The 12514-nt window shown below is 38.8% G+C and overlaps 1 protein-coding gene across 1 annotated transcript in view; it reads right to left on the bottom strand.

Annotated features, from left to right (window-relative positions):
- The window catches only part of LOC126481264 (ATP synthase mitochondrial F1 complex assembly factor 2), a 37801-nt gene that overhangs the window by 17401 nt on the left and 7886 nt on the right, over positions 1-12514 (bottom strand). The window contains exons 2-3 of the mRNA XM_050104885.1: positions 5666-5856; positions 857-967 (exon numbers count right to left, since the gene is read on the bottom strand). Coding sequence (XP_049960842.1) covers positions 857-967; positions 5666-5856 — 302 coding nt within the window. The remainder of the gene's footprint in view (positions 1-856; positions 968-5665; positions 5857-12514) is intronic.

Genomic DNA, 12514 nt, shown 5'->3' with positions numbered 1-12514 from the left:
AAAAGGTTATTCTTACAATTTCTTGAATCTTTATGTTAACGTGGTACAATGGCTACAGCGATGTGTTTTCAAGTGACCAATCCAGTGCAGCTGATTTGAATTCGTAATTGAGTTGGCTGTTAGATACCACTAGTGGGGTGGTTACAATGGTAATTTTTCATTTGGAGCACAGAATCCACAATCATAAAAATTGTACTTTGAAGGTTAAGGCTATATCACCATCAGTATCTACAGATGACCATACTACAGAAACTAAATATTTTTGAATCAATTTTGGAACTAAAATACTGAAAAGTGTAATGCAATCTACATCCAATGAAGGTACTTCACAATTACTTAGTGTAGTGAAATCGTTCATCCATGTTTCACAGATCCTATTACAGGGAAAATATTTTAATAAGGAAGGAAGTAAGGACGGTATATTTGGGTTTAACATCATGTCAACAAAAAGTTCATTAGAGACAATGCCTATGCTTGTATTAGCAGAGGATAGGAAACAAAATGCTCTAAGGCCACTCAAAGGAACCAGTTTGGCATTTGCCATAGATGGTTAAGGAAAGAGACATTTTAGTAACTTGGAACTAATCAAAGAATAAATTAACAGAGATGTCAGAAGTTAATTCCGCAGGCTGTATTAAAAATGGACTGCTGTTGAATGCTATATTCTATTTGTCTTTCCATAGTTTATCAACGAGCATTATACTTATATCATTAACCATGTTTCCATTATCCGTAATAACAGAATCTGCAGATGTAGTGAATAATAAAACATGTTTTTAATTTTGTTTCTGAGCAGAATTATAATGTCAAAAATATACAAAGAAATAAAGAAAGAAACCAAAGGACATTTACTTACACTTGAGAAACACAGCACAGTATCCGTATCCAAAAAATTAATTATCCTTTGGACTAAGTCATATTTTGTGATGTTTCCTGGATTGTCTATTGCTGTGCTGCAGAGACCTGACTGAAAAATAATACTATACTGCCAGTATCAAAACCAGTAATTCAGAGAATTTTTATTACTAATGAATAACAAAAACACAAACTTTCATTTCTATGAAGTGTAAAGGTAACACACCTCAGAAGAAATGGGATCCAAATTACTTACCCTTACAAATTAAACAGACATTCTCAACACCCCAAACAAATATACACTGTTGTGGTCTTCAGTCCTGAGACTGGTTTGATGCAGCTCTCCATGCTTCTCTATCCTGTGCAAGCTTCTTCATCTCCCTCTACCTACTGCAGCCTACATCCTTCTGAATCTGCTTAGTGCATTCATCTCTTGGTCTCCCTCTACGTTTTGTACCCTCCACGCTGCCCTCCAATACTAAATTGGTGATCCCTCGATGTCTCAGAACATGTCCTACCAACCCGATCCCTTCTTCTAGTCAAGTTGTGCCACAAGCTCCTCTTCTCCCCAATTCTATTCAATACCTCCTCATTAGTTATGTGATCTACCCATCTAATCTTCAGCATTCTTCTGTAGCAACACATTTCGAAAGCTTCTGTTCTCTTCTTGTCTAAACTATTTATCATCCACGTTTCACTTCCATACATAGCTACACTCCATACAAATACTTTCAGAAACGACTTCCTGACGCTTAAATCCATAATCTATACTCGATGTTAACAAATTTTTCTTCTTCAGAAACGCTTTCCTCGCCATTGCCAGTCTACATTTTATATCCTCTCTACTTTGACCATCATCAGTTATTTTGCTCCCCAAATAGCAAAACTCATTTCCTAATCTAACTCCCTCAGCAACACCCGACTTAATTCGACTACATTCCATTATCCTCATTTTGCTTTTGTTGATGTTCATCTTATATCCTCCTTTCAAGACACTGTCCATTGCGTTCAGCTGTTCTTCCAGGCCCTTTGCTGTCTCTGACAGAATTACAATGTCATCGGCGAACCTCAAAGTTTTTATTTCTTCTCCATGGATTTTAATACCTACTCTGAACTTGTCTATTGTTTCCTTTATTGCTTGCTCAATATACAGATTGAATAACATCGGGGATAGGCTACAACCCTGTCTCACTCCCTTCCCAACCAGTGCTTCCTTTTCATACCCTTCAACTCTTATAACTGCCATCTGCTTTCTGCACAAATCGTAAATAGCCTTTCGCTCTCTGTATTTTACCCCTGCCACCTTCAGAATTTGAAAGAGAGTATTCCAATCAACATTGTCAAAAGCCTTCTCTAAGTCTACAAATGCTAGAAACGTAGGTTTGCCTTTCCTTAATCTTTCTTCTAAGATAAGTCGTAGGGTCAGTATTGCCTCACGTGTTCCAACATTTCTACGTAATCCAAACTGTTCTTCCCCGAGGTCGGCTTCTATCAGTTTTTCCATTCGTCTGTGAAGAATTTGCATTAGTATTTTGCAGCTGTGACTTATTAGACTGATAGTTCGGTAATTTTCACATCTGTCAACACCAGCTTTCTTTGGGATTGGAACTATTATATCCTTCTTGAAGTCTGAAGGTATTTCGCCTGTCTCCTACATCTTGCTCACCAGATGGTAGAGTTTTGTCAGGACTGGCTCTCCCAAGGCTGTCAGTAGTTCTAATGAGGCCAAAAGTCTCAAAGTGTCCCACTTATCAGGCTCCATTTAATGTCAAGGTAAGCAATTGAATGAACATAAGTGCAAGCACAGTATGCTAACTTTATACACTGCTTTCCTTTCAGAAGAACAGAATGGCTAGGTGGTGAAATTAACTCTATTATTCCTTAATGTGAATGATGTGAGTTAACCACTACACCATGTTGTATAATTATACACCATCAAAATGATCCATCGAAATTAGTTAAGTGTTCTGAGACGCACAACTGCTTTGTCTTCAGTGTGTCTGCACAAAGTGGACAAAGGCAAGTGGGGTAAGGTATCCATCAATATAATCTAAAAGACATAAATACAACATGCATTATACAAAGTCATATTTCATTATTATATCACATACACAACTGTTCCTGTATGTAAAGAAAATACTGAGAGAGGTAGCACAGGGGTAGGGCATTAGACATGCATTAAGATCGACATGCAAAGCATACACAACCACTACCATTGTATCTTAGCAAAAAATCTTTCCAAGAATCGAAGAAAATTTTGGTCCCCTGTAAAATCATTAAGTTGGATGAAGGCTTCTACCTAATCACTAATTTATCAGGCTGGTGTGGTAATAGAAGACAGTAAAGGGAAAGCCAAAGTTCTAATTTTATGTTTAAGAAATAATTCATGCAGGAGAACCATACGAATATACCACTGTTTGACCGTTGTACAGACTGCTGTAAGAAGGATGTAGTAATAGGCATCCCTGAAGTAGAGAAGTAACTGAAAGGGTTGAAAACAAGTGAGTCACCAGGTCAGAATGGAACAGCAATTTGATTTTACAGAGAGTACTCTATGGCTTTGGCCCCTTAATTGGCTTGCATTTATGGTGAATCTTCTGCCCATATAAAGTCCCATGCGACTGGTAAAAAGCACAGGTGCTCCTATATATAAGAAGAGTAAAAGAACGGACCCACAAAATTACAGACCAATATCTGTAACAATGGTTAGCTACAAGATTTTCAATGATATTCTCATTTTGAAAACAATGCATTTCCTTGAGATGGAAAAGGTTCTGTCCACAAACCTGTGCAGATTTAGAATGCTTTGATCATGCAAAACTCAGCTTTGCCTTATCTCACATGAAGCATGGATGAAGGGCAACAGCAGATTCCAGATTCCTAGATTTCCAGAAAGCATTTGACACAGTGCCCCACAAAGGTCCAAGTATAGGGAACAGGTTTTTCAGACATACTAGTGGCTCAAAGAATTCTTAAATAACAGAATCCAGTACATTGTCCTCAACAGCAAGTGTCCATCAGAGACAAGGATTTCATCAGATGTACCCCAGGGAAGTGTGGTAGGACTACTCAAACTCTATATACATAAGCAATCTGATGGACGGGGTGTGCAGGAATCTGTGACTGTTTGCTGCTGATGCTTTGGTGTACAGGAAGGAGTCATTATTGAGTGACTGTAGGAGGACACAGAATGACTAAGACAAAATTTCTAGTTGGTGTGATGAATGGCAGCTTGCTCTAATGTGGAACAATTTGAATCAACGCAGAGGAGTAGGAAAATCAATATTGTAATGTTCGAATACAGTAGTAGTGTGCTACTTGACAAAGTCAGACTGATTTAATAGCTAGGTGTAACACTGTAAAACAATGTGAAATAAAGCAAACACTTGGGAATGGTAGCAGGGAAGGAAAATGGTCAACTATGATTTATCAAGAGACTTTAGGAAAATGTGAGTCATATGTGAAGGAGACCATGTATAGAACACTAGTGTAGCCCATTCCTGAGTATTGCTTGAGCATTTGGGATTCCCACCAGGTCTTCAAGGAAGACATCAATCAATTTGGAGGTGGACTGCTACATTTGTTACTGGTACATTATTACCGAGATGCTTCACAAACCGATTTTGGGTATCTCTGGTGGGAAAAGACATTCTTTTTATGGAACACTACTGAGAAAATTTAGAGAACCAGCATTTGAAGCTGACTGCAGAGCAATTCTACTGCCACCAATGAAAATTTCATTTAGAACCATGAAGATACGATACAAAAAACTAGGGCTTGTAGGGAGGCATATAGATAGTCTTTTTCCCTTGCTCTATTTGCAAATGGAACAGGTAAAGAAATGACTAGTACTGGTACAAAACACCACCCGCCATACACCATTTGGTGGCTTATCGAGTATGTATGTAGGTGCAGAGGCAGGGCTCAAATCCGAATGCAGATGAAGGTTTTTCATTGTCCGTATAAATCACTAAATATGAATGCCAGGAAAGTCCAACTGAGAATGATTTCCAGTACCACCCTTGTACAATCCCTCTGATATAAATTGAACAAAACAAGAACAATATACAATCTGATCTGGAGTGTGATATTTAATCTTTAGAACTAGTAGCACTGAACAAGTTAATCAACTGTGGTTTCTGAGATGCTAGATACCATGTAGCCATAATGCAGATATTGACCGTTGACTGAATATTTCAATGATGTCTTGAAATCTGACAATACAATGGTCGTAACAAGCAGTATATACTCCAGTGAGAAATTAGCCTTGAAAGAGAAAAACAAAAGCACCAAAGACGCGTAACGGAGATTTATGAGGTTATTTCCATGTGACAAGAAAACCGGGCATATGACAGCACCTAAAGATTCAGAGCTCAGACGAAAACACTGTAATTCTGTAAACTAGTAGTGGATCTCCATACAGGTGAAAATGAATGCCATACTGGCACCAAGAAGGAAGAGGAGAACTTAATCTAAATCGGATGCAGGATTGAGCTACAACATATCACATCAACTACTGTTTGAAGAAAAAGAAGAGAAGGAAGAGGAAGAAAAAGAACCCAAAGCTTAAAAGTATTCAAAATCAAACTTCTACAGTCCTCTCTCAGAGTGTACACCAATATGAAATTCTGACACACTTGTTATCCTTTATCTGATCTTATTTAATGAATGTGGCACTGGATATTTTAACTTCTTTTAATTGACCTTTTTCTCTGGTGTTAACTTTGAAATAGATTTCTTCTACCCATAAATTCACATTTCTATGGTAAAACTACACTAAATTCCTAAACATTAAAACATAATGCAGTACCAAGTGCATTGAACTCTGCTGTATTGTTGGAGCCTGTGCATCCCATTCTGCTGCAACTGCCAAGGCTAGTGGCTCGCTTGATACTTTGAACAAATTTCCTTTTGGTGTCTTCAGTTTTCTTTGATCAAGAGTAATCTCATACAGACCATCATTAAACAAAATTCCTGTCCGCCTGTAGAATCGTTTTGGAGCTGCAAAACAAATGTATTAATAAAAAAATGAAATTATAATTTCTAAGCTAGATACAAGAAAGGCAGAAGGGCTTATACACTTAATTATTGGTATCATAATGACACGAAAATATATCATTAGAACTACAGACCCCTCCCCTCATACCCATCCATCTCCATTTAAAATGCAGTACAACAAATCTGCTCATAAGCTTGTGATTAAGGTGACAGGTGACTATCTACATACTGGCTTATCATATTTTGCCTGTCATGACATGAGAGGATTCTTATAAACAGTACTCAACAGCTTATTGTCTTTTCTGCTTCAGCAACTTAATATAGTGTCAGAAATGGTACTTGTAACAATTCTGTGTGCTGCATTGCATATTACATAAATCTCTATCTCCTTTCTTTGAGAGGAGATTGTGATAGGCAAAATGTTACAACAACATTCTACACAATTATTATTGTAGCCGGCCCCTCACCACGACACTACATCTACTGGCATTACTCCCACTACCTGTACGTTGTCTAGGAGCTGGGACATACCTCTATCCTCATTAGAGGTGCCAGTTTCCCACTACGCTGCACACACACCACCTATAATGGTGTTATGATCACACAACTATTTTCTTTGCCCGCGATCACATTGATAGACACGTGAATGCTCACAATCCATAACAGCATTATGTTCATATCAATACACCTGCATTTATAGGCTGTGTTGAGGCCTCCATCAGGCAGTTGTTCTTCGCTCCGAGCAATTATTCCAGCTACTTTTGACACATCTGTCAGAGCTTCATTGTCCATCTCTGCAGTTGTCAGTATCGCTGTGTTATCAGGAGTTGCAATTGGGTGATCCATTGCTCCCAACAGTCCTTGATGCCTGCCAATGGCATCCTCAGTTCATTGGTTCTGCACCCGTATCACTCTGTTGGCATTACATAGTCCCATATGATCCACTAGGTTGAATGTCTTCCTCCCAAGCGCCGCTGATAATGCTCTCTGGCTGTTGGCCTTACCACATTCACGTGGCTGCCGCTGAATGAGCACTGCCTTGCTGTGGCCACCAATGACTGCCTTCGTTCCAGTTCATTGGAGTACTGAAGCTGCCAGCCTTGCTAGACACTAGTCATGTCCGTCTCGCCGCAGCATCAATCATCAGACATCTGCCACCATCATCCAGAGCATCACTATTGTTGCCAACTGATGCAACCATCAGCTCACCTGGTTACTTATGCTGCCAGCCATACCTGTACCTGTCACGCCCCTTTTGCCTCAGCTTCAGTTACCAGGTGCATGCCGCGTCCTACAGAGTATCACCAGCTATGCCCACACCGCAGCACTACATCATGTTCAGACTATTCCTGGAGCAGCCCTCTGAGCAGCCTCCTGGAGCAGCCTGTACCAGATGTTACATATTGTTAACCACTGTGCAACACACTCTTGCAGATATCACCTGAGAACTGCTGTTTAGTTCCTGTGTCATTGCCACTGTACTAGAAAATAAAAGTTATAAATAAATTTGGTAATCAGTTTTTTACCATTAATCCAAAGGCCATGGGTGCCAGGTTCAGTCTCAGTATAGATTTTATAATGAAATCATCAGGAATGGCGGCCAAAGGCTTTCGCTACAAGGAGTCAACCTCATTCTGCCAAAAGCCTTGTCAGAAAGGGATGAGGAGCAGATAGAGGTTCAGGGCATCCTCTTATCATTCAGGTGTAAAGCTCCCCTTAAAAATGTGGAAGAATTAGCAATGATCAATGGTATGTAGATACAGAGGGAAATGAGAACTACTACATTAAAGACACAACACATATTTAAAGGAAATGTAGGCTAAAATTCAGAAAGTCTCACAACGATATCTACATTGGCAAGGATTCTGCATTAGTCTCCCATTTCCAGAAAGGGGACTGATAAAGGCAATATGAGCATGACAAAAGATTTAAAAGCCAAAGAATAGGTAATATTCTAAAAGTTGGAGTGTGCAATGTGAGAATTTTGAATTTGAGAATATCTGAAAGTGAAATGTAAGGTCTCAATGTAGCTGATGTATAGGTCAGCCAGAGAAGAAGGGAAAGATATCTGGTCAGAGGAATAATGTGTAATATCAGCAGCATCAGAAAATGGTGCAATAGAAGTAGGAATCATTAAGAATAGCAAAGCAGGGCATAGAATAAGTTACTGTACACAGTTCAGTGACTCATCAGAATGAAAACCAAACTAATGCAAATAACTATAGTTCCGGTAAATGTTCTGACATCACAAGCAGAAGACGTCAAGGTAGAGCCAGTATGTGTGTATAACTAAGCAGGTAAAGTGAAATGAAATTTAATAATAATAATAATAATAATAATAATAATATATCCACCAGTACATCAATGCAATACAGCTACATCCAAACATATATATACAACTACAGAAATCCGTAATTATTGATACATGTTCAATTACCCGAAAGTTCCTAAATGCAATATAACACATACCATACAGTTAAAAGGAAGTGACGCTTGATCAAGGTCCGCGTCACTCCACTTTTAACCGGACTTAACGTCTGAGAAAGTGAAGATAATAATAATAATAATAATAATAATAATAATAATAATAATAACAACAGGGGATTGGAGCACTATTATAGGAGAAGGAACAGAAGGCAGACTAGTGGGAAAATATGGGCTTGAAAATAGCAATGAGAGAAAATACATCCTTGAGTTTTACAAAATATTTCAGATAAAATCTTAGCAAGAACACTGGCAAAAATCGCAAGAGGAAGTATACATGAAAAAGGCTATACATGATAGTTAGGCAGAGATTCTAATGTGATATATTTGATTGTGAGGTGTACCCAGGAGCACATACAGATCGAAATTACAATCTAATAATCATGAAGAGTTAACTGAAGTTTAAGAGAATAGTCAGGAAGGATATATAACAAAATAGGATACTTGAGTATTCAGCAGCGGCAAAATCTGAAGTTCTTTGAAGATTTAGAATACTGTGATAACGAATACCTCAGCAGGTAATTCAGTTGAGGAGGAATAGACATCTTTAAAGAGTAATTACAGTAATTACAAGGGTAATCCCAAAAGTAAGGTCTCCTATTTTTTTTATAAGTACAGAACTGTTTGTGTGGCAGTTGGTCACACTGTTCTGAGGAGTGCTTCACGTGCTGTGTGTAAACATGCGAACGCCGAGCTGAGGCGCTCGGTCTTGGCTTGGCAGCCGTTGAGAATGGAGCTCCCATTGGATGTTACCGCCAAGTGCTAATTGCGCACAGTTATTCGGTTTTCGAACGCAAACGACACTGGCCAATTGAAATCCATGTACGGTGAGTCATGTATGGATGTCAAAAATGTTTGTAAATGGTGCAGAGAGTTTGCAGTCTGCCAGTAGTCATGACAACCGTTTTTTAGGATCGGAAAGGGGTACTGTTGGTTGACTTTATGCCCACTGGGACTGCAATCAATGCTGACAGGTACTATGAGACTCTGAAAAAACTCAAAAGGGCAATTCAGAACCAGAGAAGAGGAATGTTGAACAAGGGGATACACATTCTCCATGACAACGCTCGCCCACACATCACTCGGCAAATCACTGCTCTCCTGCAACAGTTTCAGTGGAACATAGTCACCCACCCACCCTATAGTTCTGACTTGGCACCCAGTGACTATCCCCTGTTCCCTAAGATAAAAGAACATTTGGCCGGAAAGCGATTCAGCTCCGACGACAAGGTGAAAAAAGATGTTCATAACTTGCTGAACAGCATGGCGGCGAGCTGGTATGACATGGGTATACAAAAACTGCTACAGCGTCTACAAAAATGCATCAACAGAAATGGTGATTATGTCGAAAAATAGCTAAATGTTCAAGCTGTAAACTGATGTAAGCCATTGTAAAAATAAACAGGTCTATGTACTTATAAAAAAGATAGGAGACCTTACTTTTGGATTACCCTCATAGTTATGCAAATATAGGTATAAGAAAGATAAACACAAGGAACCTGTGAGTAAAGAAAAGACGTACTTCAAGTAATTGACAAACAAAAAAAATACAAAAACGACCTACGAAAAGAGGGGATGCCAGAACATAAGATGCCTGGGAATGAAATCAATAGAAAATGCAAGGAAGCTAAAGCAAAATGGCTGCAGTAAGAATGTGAAGAAATGGAAAAGGAAGGGAGGAAAAAAGGAAAGGAGGACAGGAGGACAGATCGCATACAGAAATGTCAAAGTAACATTCAGAGAATTTAAAAGAATATGAGTCAACACTGAGAATGGTAAATGAGATGGAGAGAATGGACAGATGAAAAATAGTACACTGAGGATCTCTCCGATGAAGGAATTGTTGGTGGGACTACGGTAACAACTAAAGCGATAGAAGATGAAATTAGTGATGATTTGGATGACATACAGGATCCAGTAATAAAGTCAGATTTTGGCTGAGCTTTCAAAGACTTACAATCAAGAAAGATAGATGGGATGGAAAATATTTCTTCAAAATTTCTAAAATCTTTATAGAACTGGCAGCCAAACAATTATTCAGGTTAGAGTTTTCAGAAGAAAGTCATCAGCACAATCCTGAAGCTAGCAATGGTAGATATATATGAGAACCATCAAACAATCTATTGTAGCTAGCCCCTAATCAGCCCATGGCTACACATAATTGCACATGCACTGTCCATGGCAGTGCTGTGAACACAATCACATGATTACACGCATATGAGTTCACTTGCCTTTATAGGCAATGCCGAGGCCACCAGCAGGCAGACGGCTTCCCTCTCTGGGAAGTTACATCAGGCACATCTTGTGGCCAAACTGTCAGACATTTACCGTCTGTCTTGCTGGCCTGTTGCCATTATCACATCCCAGGATGCCACTGCTGGTTGGTGTTGCTGACTCATCAGATCCATCACTCCAGAGCTACATCACAACTAGCTGGTCCACAGCATCATTGCATTTTGGGCAACACTCTGACAGTTGAGTGCCTCTTCCCTGCTGCACTACACCTGCAGATGCCGGCTCATATGGTTACTGATGTAGCTAGTCATGTTGGTTGGCATCCATGCCTCATGTCACAGAGTCGATCTCTGTACACCAGCCACACCCACATTGCAGCATCACTGAGCGTCATCCAAGCAACACACCACACTAAGTCCAGGCCAACATCCAGAAAACCCTTCTTTATTGTAATACCTTATGTTGTGTTACTGTTAACCTTGCACAAAGCACCAATGAAGATGTCACTGGGAACCATTGTTTACTTCCTATGCCTTTGGCTTCAAGCAAAGCACATAAAACTGGCAGCTCATCTATCGAAGTTGCTTGCCAGAGTAATATACAAAAGAATGGAACAGAAAACTAAGGATCTGTTGTATAGTGATCAGATTGGTTTTAACCTTCACAATACCAAAGGGTGTTACTTTGTACCTACCTTTTGAGAATATTGTAATCTAGCCAGTTACTCAATATTTTAAAATTATGGAAAAAAATTTGTTTTTAATGAATTCTTCTACCAGGTTCCATAAACGTTTCGATTTCTTTCATTTAAACTTAACCCAAAAATTTAAGTCTTAGTGGTATATGTTACTTTCCCCAATGACTGTCATGTTCAATATTTTCAGGTTCGGGATATTACTTAACATCACTATCTCTTTAAATACTAAGTTGTGGGCAAAACTCAACAGCAATTAACAAATTTTACATTTTTAAAGAATTTTTTCACAGTGCGTGTAAATTACCCTCCTTTGGCAGTACACATTGTTGAAAGTTTGCTGATATTGCTGAGAGTGTATTAAACAATATTTTTAGGTTCTACTTACAAATCAGTATCTCTTTCAAAAGCATGTTTTCAATATAACTCAACAATGATTAATGAATTTTGTTTATTTTTCAATTTTTTATGGTCGGCATAAAAAAACCCACACTTGGTACTGCGTGTTATAAAAAATGCATTGGTATGTTTAGAGTCAAAAAACGGAAAGGCACTAGCATTTAGCCATATTTATAAATTAATTTGTTATGTGGATGTAAAAGGATTTGTTCCACATCATTAGGATTTATTGTGCAAATGATCCACGGGACTCTAAACTAACTGGAGAGGGGAAGTTCTGAAGTTTAAATTGATAACAGAAGCAAGACTTAGAAAAGTTAAGATACTAGGTGTTTATAATTAAAGTGCAGTTACTCACAGAAGTCCAGTGTGGGCTGTAATTATTGCATGGCAGCAAAACTTGGTAGATTTTCTACTGCGTTAACTCATAACGGACTAATGCTGGGGGGGGAGGGAGGCAAACAGTTCCAATTTTGACCACCAGGTCCAAATCTGGTGTTGTGAATGTGCGAAAGACATGCAGAAATTTTCACATATGTAATGGTTTAAGAAAGGAATGTGAGCAGAGCAAATCGAACAAGTGAGAAAGGCATAATGATGATTGTATTAAAAACTGCAGCTTACACACTTTGTTCAATATGAGCATCAGATGTCTATTAGATGCTGCATCCATAAAATGTTATCAACAGTTGCCAGTAGCAGTTCCATTAGAACCTGAGCAATATGTTCCTGTATACTGGGCATCAGATCAGAAAGAGACTGTTTGCATCCCTGGTAAATGCCCTTCTTTTTTAGATCTCTCCAAGTCAGGTGACCTTTCACCTTGCAGGCCATGCATCTGGCATCTTG

The sequence above is a fragment of the Schistocerca serialis genome, chromosome 5 (genome assembly GCF_023864345.2).
Source record: "Schistocerca serialis cubense isolate TAMUIC-IGC-003099 chromosome 5, iqSchSeri2.2, whole genome shotgun sequence".
NCBI lineage: Eukaryota > Metazoa > Arthropoda > Insecta > Orthoptera > Acrididae > Schistocerca > Schistocerca serialis.
The sequence above is the reverse complement of the archived record's forward strand: the minus strand, read 5'-3'. Positions and strand labels throughout refer to the sequence as shown.